The 15,296-nt window shown below is 36.7% G+C and overlaps 1 protein-coding gene and 1 long non-coding RNA gene across 4 annotated transcripts in view; both read right to left on the reverse strand.

Moving 5' to 3' along the window:
• The window catches only part of ipmkb (inositol polyphosphate multikinase b), a 39,897-nt gene that overhangs the window by 13,556 nt on the left and 11,045 nt on the right, over positions 1–15,296 (reverse strand). For 2 of the 3 annotated variants that reach the window (XR_015503591.1, NM_001080064.1), the window contains exons 3-4: positions 13,725–13,821; positions 13,472–13,644 (exon numbers count right to left, since the gene is read on the reverse strand). Coding sequence is in view for 1 of the 3 variants with exons in the window: in NM_001080064.1 (NP_001073533.1) it covers positions 13,472–13,644; positions 13,725–13,821 (270 nt within the window). In the remaining 2 variants the exon portion in view is untranslated. Of the gene's footprint in view, positions 1–8,218; positions 9,259–12,117; positions 13,645–13,724; positions 13,822–15,296 lie in introns of those variants that run through there. The other variant, XR_015503590.1, reaches the window with a different exon arrangement.
• LOC147841268 (uncharacterized) lies at positions 1,802–5,544 on the reverse strand. The gene is made up of 3 exons (XR_015503874.1): positions 4,297–5,544; positions 2,786–2,837; positions 1,802–2,586 (listed from the first exon to the last, which is right to left on the reverse strand). It is a non-coding gene; the product is annotated as an uncharacterized LOC147841268 (long non-coding RNA).

Genomic DNA, 15,296 nt, shown 5'->3' on the forward strand with positions numbered 1-15,296 from the left:
GGAGAGGGCAAATTCTCTAGCAGGATAGCGCTCCTTCTCATACTTCAGCCTCCACATCAAATTCCCTGAAAGCGAAGGTCAAGGTGGTCCAGGATTGGCCAGTCCAGTGACCAGACATGAACATTATTTCTGTCAAGTGACATGACTTTTGTCTAAGCAAAGTCAGACCTTACTGTCCTGATTAAATCATTAAAAATCAAGGCATGATCATATTTAATTTTGGTAACTAAACGTAATCTAGAGGCCTTTGCCTTTCATATAAGCCACTTTTGATACCAAATGATCAACTAGAAGTCAAGTTATTATTTGCTGTTCCTAAACCTTAAATAGGTGACAAGACTTTAATCAGGTGGTGTATACGTAACCCTCAAAGCAGATCTAAACAGGTGGAGCTGGGGTGGAGGAGAGTCTCTGAAAACACATTGCACATGCTACTGTAAAACAACACTTAGCATTTAAAGGCTGAGGAGCATGCTCATTGGCTACCGAGGCGACAGCAACCAATCTCCTGCACCATGTAGTTAATGAGACAGAAGTAGATAAGGTGACCTATCAGCCTGCGTGCATACTGCGGTTTGGAAAAGTCAAGGTTTTAAAATCATCAAAATTTCCTGCAAGAACGTTTCTAAGGTTTTTTTTATATACGTCTTTTTATTTTAATTTTGTAATGTTTTTAAGGACAACCGTATCTCCAGCAGAAAAGATATCCAAAGATGGCGTTTTAAATTGTAAAAAAAGCTGTGTTTTTAAAACAAGAGCAGAAGTCAATGATTCATTTACATTTTTCAGCCTGCCGTGTTTACTGCTCCAAAAAAATATTAATGTTGCTCAAAGTAAAATATATTGTGTCTAACGGGGAAAAAAGTTTTTTGTATTTACCCAGACATTTAAAAAGAACATTTTAGTGCAGTAATCACAGTACCATCATACTGTGAAAGTTTTTATTCAAGGTTATCATACCGTCAGAATCTTAAACCTGCCTTATGGCAGGGGTAAAAGCCTTTTATTTACAGGTGTCAGCACGCAGTGAGTTTTGAAAGTAGTCAAAACCAAAGTAAAATAATATGATTATGAACTTATTTTGACTAAGCATAGCTTCTGATAGATTTTTTGTATGAAGCAGAAAGGAGGGATGAAGTGAGGGAGTTTGACTTAATAAACCTAATTCTTAGCTGTGAGTCGGGTCTAAGACATCACACAACAGATGATTTTATAAAACATTTTTTTTTTGTACTATACTATCTATAGAACTTAATTCTAATAAAATAAATTTTAATTCATTCATTTTCCTTCAGCTTAGTCTCTATTTCAGAGGTCGCCACAGTGGAATGAAACGCTAACTGTTCCATTTACACACACACTCTTACACTACAGCCAGTTTAGTTCATCAGTTCCCCAATAGCACATGTGTTTGGACTGTGGGGGAAACCGGAGCACCCGGAGAAAACCCACACCAACACGGGGAGAACATGCAAACTCCACACAGAAATGTCAACTGGACCAGTTGGGACTCTAACCAGTGACCTTCTTGCTGTAAGGCGACAGTGCTAACCACTGAGCCCCCAATGCTGTTCTGAAATTATTATATTTATGCAAAAAATTTCTTCAATGATCAGTTGTGTCTTTACATTGTAGCAGTTACATTTAGAATTGATATTTTCTTTTATTTATTTAGAATAGAATAATTGTATAATAGTAATAATACTCTTATTTATAATAAATATTTTGTAAAACTATTCATTCATTAATTTTCTTGTCAGCTTAATCCCTTTATTAATCCGGGGTCGCCACAGCAGAATGAACCGCCAACTTATCCAGCACGTAATTATTAATGTATTATATGGTTGATCAATAAACAACATTATGCACAACTACATTAGCAGAGTTGTTCAAAGATCAGTTTGCAGATGATTTCTGACAGCTTCAATCACTAGTGCAATAAATGCCGTGCCCACTCTTTTTATTTTTAACCAAGATTCTTGACAAGTGTCTCTTTTTTCTGATTATACAGTCCAGAATTCCCTCTCAAATGCTCCATCCAGCAGTGTTGATGACAGTGCTGCAATAACCCGCTGTGTTCAGATCTCAGTAAATGTGACTGTAGTGCACAGCGCTGTGCTTTACCACTGAGCCTTCACCCTCTTCTGTCGGCTCTAAAGCTGCTGACCATTCATTAAAGCCTCTTTCAACATGAGCCTCTGTAATGGAGATCATCAATAGCCCAAATGGCAGCACTTCTGGGAGAGCAAAGTCACATTTAGGAATTGACAGCAAGGAAAAAACAAGAAAGTGTCCAAGTAACATCAACATTAACAACATATTAGATTATTTCTTTGTATATAACTCTAATATAATTGCATGTTATTCTTTAATATGTACAATTTTGCTGTCATAATACATCAATAATGATAATAATATTAATAATGTGTATCCTAAATTTTCTATTGTTTAAATGAGAATTGGAATTGTACTTAAATACCATTTCCGAGTAAGCAGTCAAAACTTCTAAAACATGAGCTTTATTTAATATTCTGCATTAATTTGTCTTATTCATGTGCCCTCTCTCTCTTTTTTTATATTATTTATCTATACCAGGGGTCACCAATCCTGGTCCTGGAGGGCCGGTGTCCCTTCAGGGTTTAGCTCCAACTTGCCTCAACACACCTGCCTGGATGTTTCAAGTATACCTAGTAAGACCTTGATTAGCTTGTTCAGGTGTGTTTGATTAGGGTTGGAGCTAAAATCTGCAGGACACCGGCCCTCCAGGAACAAGTTTGGTGACCACTGATCTATACTGTCTTTCTTACGGTCTTTCTCTTTACTATAATATTGTTATACTTCTTTAAAATGGCCTTATCTCGTTTCAAAAAGTAATATCTGTATTTTTTTACTATACTTTTAATGTGGTATTTATTCTATCATTTTCCTTCGGCTTAGTCCCTTTATTAATGAGGGGTCGCCACAGCGGAATGAACCGCCAACTTATCCAGCATATGTTTTACACAGTGGATGCCTTTCCAGCTGCAACCCAGTGCTGGAAAACACCCATACACATATTACAGACAGTTTAGTTTATTCAATTCACCCATACTGCATGTGTTTGAACTGGGGGAAACCGAAGCAACCCACGGCAACACGAGGAGAACATGCAAACTCCACACAAAAACGTCAACTGACCCAGGTGGGGCTCGAACCAGTGACCTTCTTACTGTGAGGTGACAATGCTAACCACTGAGCCATCGTGTCACCCTTTATCTGTTGTATTTACATTGCAATTACAATAGTGTATTCTCTACCTGATAAGTGTTGGGCACATTTCTTTAAAAGAGTCATTAGTTATAGTTACTTCTCACAAATAGTAACTGACTTATTAACTGAGTTACATAATTATAAAAGTAAATAATTTCCAGGGAAAGTAACAATTGGGTAAATTAAAAAAAAAAAAAAAAAAAATTACATTTTTCTATCATTTTGACTATAAAATAAATATTAGGGATGTCTAGATCTGATCACAAGAACGGAAATCGAGCCCGATCATGCGGTTTCAGACTTCATCGGAATGGGACGTTACCCCCCGATCAGGATTTGATTATATGTATATATTCTCATTCTTTTTTAAAGATGCCCTATAATGTATTAAAAAAAGTGTCATAAGTGTTGTCTCCAACAACAGGCTGATATGCATAGGTCAAAAAACACTTTGTCTTATAATATGCCTTTATTTTTACCTAATTATCCCAGCGACGCCTATATGAATCGTTTAACGAATCACTTGTTCCCAAACCCCTCCTTTGCATGAGGCTAATCTGCGCTGATTGGACCGATGATGTCTGTTGTGATTGTGTTGTGAGACAGAGAGAAATTCCCACCACGGCTTATCAACAACATTGAAGTAGTCAGAATGCAGAGTGTATGAGCGAGCAAACCAACCAACACTGCTGTTTTTCGCAGGAGTCTACTGTATTTCAGACCCATCTCCTGACACCCTCCCCTTTTATTTCTCCCTGAAAACTCTCGTAATTTCAAACATTCACGCCGCGTTATACAATCAGGAGCTTATCCCTCTAGCCCAAAACGGACAACAGTTCATCAAACTGGGCTTGGCACAGTCTGAAGTACAGCTGAAAGCTTTCATTATCCAGATACAGTTTCTGGAGAAGTTAATGAACTCACAGAGGACTCAGACATGGCACCGAATTAATCTACACTGTTTTTCAGCTTTCCTAAAGATCATAAAGCACAGATATATTCTCAATAAAGTCCATGTTAGCCATTTAGCAACTTAACTAGAGTCACCGGGCAGACAGAAGCCCTATCTATTGCGCGAATCTGCGTCTATTGTGGAGTGAATTTGATGTTCAAATGAAGTGAATTTAAAACCCGAATTAAGCTAGTAAACTCAAAAATGTTCACGCGTCTATTTACACAAGAATAACATGATTTATTCACGTGTACCACATCTGCTGTGAACACAGCATAACAGTTGCTTCAATTAAACGAAATTTAATAAAATTAATTCCCCACCGAATTCAAATCAACACAACCCAATAGAACATCCGTCATAGTTAAAGTCCGTATGAACCAGAAGCTCTGACCCTTTTTTTTCCCCGTATTATGACGCAGTTCCTAGAGAAACAGTATATTAAATCAGAAAACAGTGGCTGTGGCTTGTTATGATGACCTAACATACACCTCCTCCTCACCATTACTGTTTGACAATTGCAGGGGCGTGGTTAAGTATGTTAGCCACGCCCAATACCTCAGGCAGACATAATCTAAGATTTGAACTAAAAAACAAACAGAAAGTGCATTCAGATTTTAATTTTAGATTACAAGAGCAAACATTTATTTATTTTTTTCTTAATGACATGCACAGATGAAATGTTCACCACAAGACTGGCGATGTGAGCTAACAAAATCTATATAGTTAATTTTGATTTCATTACTACTGTACTTTAAAGTGTTTTTAGAACAGAGGATGTGATCTTCTACAAGGATTAAAACTTGCACGTAAACAACAAAATGCAGATGAAGAAGCTAATATCTCAGTTTTGCCAGTGTAAATCAAACAGAACAAAAGAGAATGGTAAGACTTAAACAAAGACGTTTTGCTTTCAAAGGAGAATTGGCGGAGGTGACTACAATAATAAAAGTGACATTTTCTTTCATAATAGAAATCTGGGAGATGATTTGACCGTCTGCCCACACAATGATGAGGTAGATTTGGAAGAGCATTTGACTGAGGTGTTTTAGGAGCATGCATACATGAGAGTTTTACCTTTCGAACATGGGATTGAGACTCACATCTTTGGAGTTACAGATCTTATATATAGGCATGTCACGTTAAGGACTTTTTTGTTGTGTTATATACAGTGCATCTGGAAAGTATTCATATCGCTTCACTTTTTCCACATTTTTTATAGCCTTATTCCAAAATTGATTAAATTAATTTATTTCCGCAAAGTTCTACACACAATACCCCATATTGACAACGTGAAAGAGATTCATAGAAATTGTTGCAAATTTATAAAAAATAAATAAGCCGAAAAAAAAAAAAAAAAAAAAAAATCACATGTACATCAGTATTCACAGCCTTTGCCGTGAAGCTCTAAATTGTGCTCAGGTATATTCTGTTTCCACTAGGGATGTAACGGTATCAGAATTTCACAGTACGGTAATACCTCGGTATGAATGTCACGGTACGGTATTTATTGAATCATTTACAGGGAAAAACAAAACTTATAAAAAATACTCCAAAAAAATGCCAAAAGTGTCAATGACATACAAATTAGCCATCTATCTGTAAGCTTTGAAACAGGAACTTCAATTTTAATAACAAAAAAATATTAAACCATGTAAAAAAAATAAAGTTTCAATTTAGTATTGTTGAAAACTCATCACATTCAACATTTAATCACTCACTCACTTAGATAGAGATGGGTTTAAAGGAAAATTATCATATAAATATAATCTGGTAAAAGCTTGTATCTCTGGGCATTTACAATGTCCCCTGCAACAGAAAAAAACCCTCTCATTTGGGACTGAGGTTTCTGGGACAAGAGAGATATGACTTGGCCCAGGTTGACAGCAGTGGGTAAAGTTGTGCATTGTCTTTCCCCCACTTGAGAGGACAAACCATGAGTAAGATAGAGGTCTCATGTCTGCATCAATCTGAACAGTGTGCTGACAACACCGCTATTCAGTATGCGCGCGACAACACAGCTGATAAGAACTCGCGCGACAACACCGCTATTCAGTACGCGCGCGGCGACAACACCCGCTTTAGAGTTTTCCAGCTCTTTTTCATCCCCGCTTCTAGCAGCACACTCCATTTCCGCATTACTGGATCTGTAGCGACAACAGACCGCAAGGGATGATGGTCAAGCATGGGCTGATGGGAATTGTAGTTTTCGCTACCTCCCGTTCGCTTCATTCGCCTGAGCAAATTTTCTCAGAAGACCTATAGTTTTACCGAGTCATGCGACTTCGGTAATATCGAAAAAAATTAATATTGCGGTATGACGGTATTTACAATACCGTTACATCCCTAGTTTCCACTGATCATTCTTGAGATGTTTCAGCAGCTTAATTGGAGTTCACCTGAGGTCAATTCAGTTGATTGGACATGATTTGATATGGCATACACCTGTCTATATATAACATGCCAGGGTTGACAGTGCATGTCAAAGCACAAACCAAGCATGAAGACAAAGGAATGCCTGTGGACCACCAAGACTGGATTGAATGGACAGGAGACGAATGTCATTGTAAAATGGCTTAAACATTATTTGTGAATTCGTAAACATTTATTGCAGAGGCAAAAATTATTGAGGTCATCTTCAAGTAGTGCACGATAAGACGATATATTGATTTTTGGAACTACTTATATCTGCTTAAAAAGCTTGTAACACTTCATAGTCATCATATAATACGAACACTAAATAAAAATTCTGATATATTACTGGCAAACATAACAGGTTTTGTTTATTAGTAAATAAAACAATGGATTGCTAAAGCCCTAAATCGAGCCAATGACTTAATAATCCATTCACTAAGAGTGTTTAAAGCTTGTCCAAATACTACACTTAACAGCTTGCACATGTGTAGCTAACAGAAATTAAGTGCACAAGTCTGTAACAGGTCACAAAAAACACAGCAGAGAACTGCCCTCGACACACACACACACTAAATCCACTCTAAGCATGGTTTAGCATGATTTAGGGTAAGCACATCCCATCATGCATTGCATTCAGAAACTTAAGTGGCCCAAAATTATCATTAAATTAAACACTACATACACTTTGATAGCAACACATAAAGTGGTCAACATTATATTGGTGCAAAGATCATTTAATGTCAACTGCCTGAACTGTTTTTTTAATTAATATTATTCATCCATTCACTTGTGGCCACAGCGGAATGAACTGCCAACTACTCCGATATATGTTTTATGCAGCGGATACCCTTCCAGCTGCAATCCAATACTGGGAAACACTAATAGACACACTTTTTAATTTAGTTTATTCAATTCAACTATAGCGCATGTCTTTGGACTGTGGGGGGGAAACTGGAGACTCGAACCAGTGACCTCTTGCTGTGATACAACACCATGCTGCTCTATTATTACTCAAAGCAAACCAAATTATAAGATGTAACCCCCTGCACATTTACAACACTACAAGTGAGTGCCATCAGGTAATGGAAAGTTCCACATACACACAGAGACGCACTTCTTGAGGTCTTGATGCCCACCAGAACATATTTGCCAGGAAATAAACCATTCAAGCAATATAAAAAAATAAATATTAAATAATAATAATAATAATTAGCAAGTCTACATATTTGGACATGCTCAGTCACATGCTTCTGTTATAAAATTCTGTAATTACTTCAATCAAGGTGTGGGCTTACAACCAGCAATGTAATGCTTAAGTGTCATACATCTCACTTTAATAGCAAGATGTTGCAAGACCTGATTTACTTTTTGCTCACAAAAGTGTTCCTGGAGATTTATATGATTACAGTTGAACCACTGAAGTGAAATGGAATGTTTAGGCTCCTTGAACATCCTTTTCTGGATTTTGAACATCGTCTATGGAGTATGAGAGAGCTCCAGGATTTCATCTAAAATATGTCAATTTGTAATCCTGAAGATGAATGAAGGTCCTAATGTTTTAGAATGGCATGTGGGCGAGTTATTAATAGAAATTTCTTTTTTGTGTGAACAGACCATTTATGTAGTCGTAAATATGGCCTTAGATTAAGGATTATGCGACTAGTATCATGATGACTGGAGTAATGGCTGTTGAATTTTTATTAACTACATTGCATATAAAATTTTGGTAAAATTGCAGTTTTCCATATTTTGAGATTCATCACTTTATTTTTTATTTTTCTCCATTTATTTATGCTTTTGGATTGCATTATGCAATCTTTATTTCAACTTTTATCCTTGAAAACTTAAAAAGTGACTTATATTTTTACATTTTTAATAATTTAAATTGATTTATTGTTAGGGCTGGGCGATATTGCGAAAAACATTATCACGATATCATGTTTCATATTATTCGATATCGATAATTATTTAATATTTTTTAACAATCCATTTAGGAATATTTTTTTAATTTAATTTAATCACTTCATTTTAATTTACCAACATTACTAAGGCAAATAGTTTTAACAGTCAAACACAAAAATACTTAAACTAAATATCTGATTTCTTATTAATAAACAAACATAAGTGTTAAAGAGACTCATAAACTTGATGAATAAAATGTTACAAAGTGGTGAAGTCAAATACATACTGAACATTACAAATTGTGAAGTTGAATGACTATAATACCCCTTATGTCAAAAAAAATCTTTCAGATGGGGTGCTAGTGGCTGGGATGCACAAGAAAAGAAAACACAAACAAAAAGCCACATCCTTACATCCTATTTTATGTACAATCTCCTCACTGCTGCTATACGGAAATGTGTAAATTGGATAGTTGTACTTGCATGAATCGCGGTGCGCTCACGACATGCTCATAGCATTTGGTAAAGTTTATATGTTTTCAACTAGGTGCGGCTGGAAAATATGTGCGCTGCATGCATAACATGTGCACGTCGCTCCAATGTGCACGCTGTGCAAGTTCCACGCACTCAGCAGCCACACTTTAATAAAACTATAGCCTTCATACAGAAACTACATACAGAATCTTTTTCTATCGATATTGACAGTGATGTTCAGTTAATAAATATCGATACCGATTTTATCTTTTGGCCCTATTTATTGTCTGAAAAAAACAAAAAAAACAAAAAAACATTGTAATAAGCTAACAGTACATTTTCTGTTATTTTGCAGACTGATTGCTCTATATATTATTTCTTATTCATTATATTATTTCAAACTACTAAGAGGTCGAAAAAAAGTCACTTTGTTAAACTGCAGAGTTGATTTCTCAACATCAAAAGTAGACAAAGCAGAGATCAAGCTCCCAATAATGCAATTCACATCCATAAACGGAAAACACTTGTGAATCTCAGTGCAATATTTTGTGGCCCGCGCCGACCGCTGTACACTGACAGAATCAGCGGAGCGGGGAGAGAGAGAGCGCTCCCCGCTCCGCTGATTCTATCCGTACACAGCGGTCACTGGCATTCCCCGCCCGCCGTGTAAACAAAGGGGCGGGGATGCCGGTGACGTCACCACGCACCCCGCCCCTTTGTTAGACGCTGTGACGGGCGGGAAGTGTTAGGAGGGAACTCGCGCCGGCCAGAACCAAGGTAAGCTGTTCCCGCCCCTGCCAGCCACTTAGCTACCTATCTGCAGCCTGCCACCTACCTAGCTACAGCCTGCATCTTATATATATTATAGGTAGATACAGACTGGCACAGACTGATGTGACTGGAGTGGGGTGGGGGTGTTTTATTTATACATATATACGCCTTTTTTTTAGGTGAGGGAATGGAAGTTTTGAGTGAGTCTAGACAGGTCTAGACTTAATGATGATCATCTTCAAGCCATACTGAGGGTCTCAACTGCTTTCGCTCTAAAGCCAAATGTGGTTCAGATTTGTGAGAAGAAGCGCTGTCAAGTCTCTGGCAGCAAGGAGTAGGCAAAAGATGCCATGTTCAGAAGAACTGTTCATAATCTTCACTCAATGTTCTATTAATGTTCAGGACACTTCATGTTCAGAAGAAATAATTAAAACTGTTAATAATGACATTTGAGGACTTTTTTTTTGTGAAATCCCATATGCGGCTTAGCCTCACCCAGACTTTGCCTCCTGCGGCCCCCAGGTAAATTGAGTTTGAGACCCCTGCACATTTTAAAATCCACAAAAGAAAATATTCATATTCAATTATGACATTACACAACAATTCCATTCCCTTTAGTGAAGTAATTGCAGCCTTTTTAAAAAACGAAAATCTTGCCCTCAGGCACTGCCTCTTGACTTTGGATAGAGGACAATGGCGAGCTGTTTGGATTGCATACAGGAAATAGAGAGGCTGCTAGAGAGTGGAAGAACCACCTCTGAACGTGTTAGGTGAGTCTGTGACACTATTCTTCCACAGCATAAAGCCAATCTGACACCTCAACCCCAGCAATTCGGCTTCACAATACACCGAAAACACGACCACCACATCATTTACAAGTCTCTTGACATGCACCTAACACCTCAAACACGTTCGTCTTGTTTGAACCAGGCAACAACCTCAAAATGAAAAAAGCACTACTTAATATGACTGAAAGCAGGGCTGCAAAAACTAATTAAAGCTGATAACTTTATAAATTATTATTAATTAAAATGTATTTATATTTAAAATACTTTAATAATCACAATAGTTTGGTTAAAATGTCCTACTTTTGTAAAACAAAATTGTGTTAAATATCATAGTTTAAATTTCTAAGTGTAACAAGTAAATATTATTGATGCAGAACTAGTAAAGCGTACTTATGAGTAACTTGAGTATCAATTGTACTAGGGCTGAACAATATAGTATTACAGTATTGCAATGTGTATACCTGCACTGTTCACATCGCATGATTAAATTATTTATTAGAAATAATATTACAAAAGTTATTTGTACAATGACGACCATGTTATTTTACGTTTGATTACTCAATTTCTCAATTACTTTAATAATGTTATGCTGCGTTCACACCAGGGGCCTCATGTACGAACCCATGAAATCATACTAAAACATTGCGTACACACAAAGCTGTAAAAGTGCATATGCCGAAAAAAATTCAGATGTATGAAACACTGCGTACACGGAACCCCCCTGAATTTTCAATCAGCCAGCCCAAGCGCTTCTGGTGAACTGTTGCACCGTTACAACATCATCATGTTTAAGATCTGATTTCTATAAATATCAGTAATCTTCCCTGCCTGATTGATTAAAAAAAATAAAGTTTGTTTTAGACCAGACATGAAGCACTGCATTAAATTCCATTTTTACTCACTATGTCATTATAATATCATCTTTCATTCATACCTCTCAGGTCGCACTCAGTTCATTCAATTAAAGTCCTTCACCTCGTCATTAGTCCCTGTCACTACCGGTGTGCCCCAGGGTTCAGTTTTGAGTCCCCTGCTATTTATCATACACCTTATTTCACTTAGTTCTATTTTCCGCAAACACCAAATCCATTTATTGCTACGCAGATGACACCCAGCTCTACCTATCAACCAAACCCGACCTCAAACTCCCACCTTCATCCTTCATTAATTTCAGGAAGTTTGAGGTGAACCGGGATTAAACAACAATAAAACCAAACTTCTACTTATAGGTAGACGATCCACTTTAAACAAATCACATAGCTTTTCTATTCCCACAGATGATTCTGTCATCACCCCCTCCCAGGTTAAGAGTCTGGGGGTCATCTTCGACAGCACACTTTCATTCACTGCACCGCTTATTTCCACCTTCAAAATATAAACCGTTTACGTCCTTCCCTCACACCTCATTCAGCTGCCATTCTTGTTCCTAGTTTAGTCAGATCTCGTTCAGACTACTGTAATTCCCTTCTGTTTGGCCTCCCTAATAAAACTCTTCATAAATCACAACTGGTACAAAACGCTGCAGCCAGTATTATCACATCAAACCCCTCTATTTGTCACATCACACCCATTCCACAACAGCTTCACTGGCTTCCCGTCTTTTTCAGAACCAATTATAAAATACTTCCCCCTTTTAAAGCCATCCACAATCTTGCTCCTCCATACCTTGCTAATCTTGTTCATATCACCACACCTTCTCGAACACTCAGGTCTTCTTCTTCCATTCACCTCACTGTTCCCTCTGTCCGCCTTGTCACCATGGGGAGCAGATCCTTCAGCCACTCTGCTCCTCAGCTTTGGAATTCACTTCCTCCTGATCTCCGTAATTTAAACTCTCTTTCACAATTTAAATCCAAACTCAAAACACATCTGTTTAGAACAGCTTCTTCTCTTTAACCCGACTGCATTTTTAAATTTGTATAGTATTCTGTTGTCTTTTATTGTGTTTTTATTTGAACTGATTGTTCTGGCTGTCCTGTACGGTGACCTTGAGTGTCATCATCATCATAAAACACTGTTTCTCTTTTGGGTCGCGGGAACATTTTCAGTGGGTCGCGGAGTGTGGGGTCAAAAAAAACAACAAGAGTTAAATTTTTTACTTATTTTGCTTATACCGGACTTTTATTTTGAAATGTGTGCGCGACAACCCTACCGTTTGACATGGGAAATTGTATTAAATTATTGGAACAAATATGTCGAAGCGCAAGTACGACCCCGAATATATAAAGTATGGATATATATATTGACAACAAAAAAGACTTAATGCCTAAAGAGCCATAAGAGAGCATGAAACCTTTATTAAATTTAATTAATTTACCTAAATTAAAACATTTAGAAACCAGAAAACATGTTTCATTAACAGTTTATTATTAACACTATTTGTCGTTTTTACTTTGTAATATTTCTATAATTTGATCCATTTTGTTAAATGAGAGGAATAAAATAGTGTTTATTTGTAAGTCTTGGTGAATTTCTTATGATTTATGTCACTACTTGTTTATGTTAACAAATAAATACAAATTAAGTATAATTCCTAAAATTGTATTATAGTTCCAAAAAATTTGGCTCGTGGCTTGATGACCATGTAAAAATGTGGGTCCCATGGCCAAATCAGTTGAGAATCCCTGTCATAATATGTATACGAGATGTATTTTACCTTAGTAAATTAAAATGGAGTCTCTGCTCTAGCATGCTGCTCCTGATGGCTCTAGCGTTTACATGCTTTCATCTCGTTTTATGTTTGAACAACTAAATGAAGTTAAGTCCATTTATCTGATTGTATGTTAATGACATTACAACATTGATGTTGTAAAAGATACCGTATGAAATTGATAACAGTCACATGAACCTTTCACCTGAAGTTTATCGTTGGCTGAAATAATTAGCTGTTCATATACCCCATTTAAAAGACATAAACATACCCTCATGCCCAGAACCAAGAAGCCGATCTCCTCCATCAGCGGGTATTTCCTGATCTGCTGTTCGCGTTTCTCCTGTGAAGCGAAGGGGTCGTAGCTCCTCTGGCCGATCTTCACGTCCATGATGCACGGCTTCTGAAATCTGCGCGTCACGTCCTCCAGCTTAAGGTACAGGTCTGGGGAGGACAGAAAACAGAGATGCTTACTGATAGCCTACACATATCCACCTCTTACATCCAGCCGTTCATCTGTTTACCTGTCGGGGCATCTGGGGAGGACCATGTGCCATAGTATTTGGGAAGGTGCGCTTGGAGGTCTACCAGACAGGGGTCACAGCTGTCTTCAGCATACACCTAGAGTTAAACAAACAAAACATATAAAAATAAATAATAATAAAAGCAAATTTCAATAGTACTGAAACTTTAGTTAGACTGTGTAAACATTAACCCTCTAAAATGCAAGTGAAATCACTCACATGACATCAAATTGTATGCTTTGGTGGCATAATGTGTCTCGTTAGCTATTGGCTAATAAACTTAGCTTCTTACTCAGCAGTGCTTGATGCGCAGATATATTGTCACTCATCGGCTTGTATCTAGTATTTAAAATGTATTTTTAAAAGTGCTGTTGACTTGAAATTTTCACCAGACGTCAGTAACAACCAATAGAATCCATTCATACAACCAAAAAATTATTTTGGATTTAAGTTGTGTAATAAATGACGCAAGGAAAATGTATTAAACACATGAAAAAGGGGAGATGCAAAAAAACATGGAAAGCCCAGACAGCAGCTGAAATCCCTCAGTGGTTATTCAGCACCTCGTCAATGTAAATGAATACCAGCTGCTTCTGTTGTGTCTAATATCTTCATTACAAGATGAGGACTATGAAACCAAGGTGGACATTTCAGCAAGACAGCGAGTTTGTTTACATGAACACCAATTTTAATATGATTAAGACAATACTCTGAATAAGAGTCTACTTTGCAAACAGCAAGTTTTGATGACCTTAATATAACTGAAGTCATAATCAAACTAAAAAGTCGAATTAAACATGGAGTATTCCCATTTTAATTGCATTATTAAAGTGCAATACAGACACATTAACAAAACTATTACCATTTTGTAGTACTTTGTTACATTTTTGTAGCGTTTGAAGACAAACCAATCAGAATGGTTTCAAACAAGAGAGTAGAGCTGCTCGATTTTGGGAAAAATCATAATCATGATTATTTTGGTCATAATTGTAATCATGATTATTTAAAACGATTACTGTTGAAGTCAAAATTATTAGCGCTCCTGAGAATTTGTTTTTTTAAATAAATATATCCCAAATGATGTTTAACAGAGCAAGGAATTTTAACAGTATTTCCTATAATATTTTTTCTTCTAGGCTTATTTGTTTTATTTTAGCTAGAATAAAAGCAGGTTTAAATATTTTGAAACCCATTTAAGGTCAATATTATTAGCCCCCTTAAGCAATATATTTTTGATTGACTGCAGAAGAAACTACTGTTATACAATGAACTGCTTAATTACCCTTATTAAGCCGTTGAACTGCACTTTAATCTGAATGCTTGTATTTTGAAAAATATCTAGAAAAATATTATGTACTGTCTTCATAGCAAAGAAATCAGTAATTAGAAATGAGTTAACAAAACTATTATGATCAGAAATAAGTAAAAAAAAAACTTATTTCCATTAAACAGAAACTGGGCAGGAAAAGGGTTGCTAATAATCAGGAGGGCTAAAAATTTTGACTTCAATGTTTACATACAGTTATTTTCCTCCCTGCAAAGGAGAGAAATAAATACAATAGAATAAAAATA

This window comes from Danio rerio, chromosome 12 (assembly GCF_052040795.2).
Source record: "Danio rerio strain M-AB ecotype USA chromosome 12, GRCz13ab, whole genome shotgun sequence".
Lineage (NCBI taxonomy): Eukaryota > Metazoa > Chordata > Actinopteri > Cypriniformes > Danionidae > Danio > Danio rerio.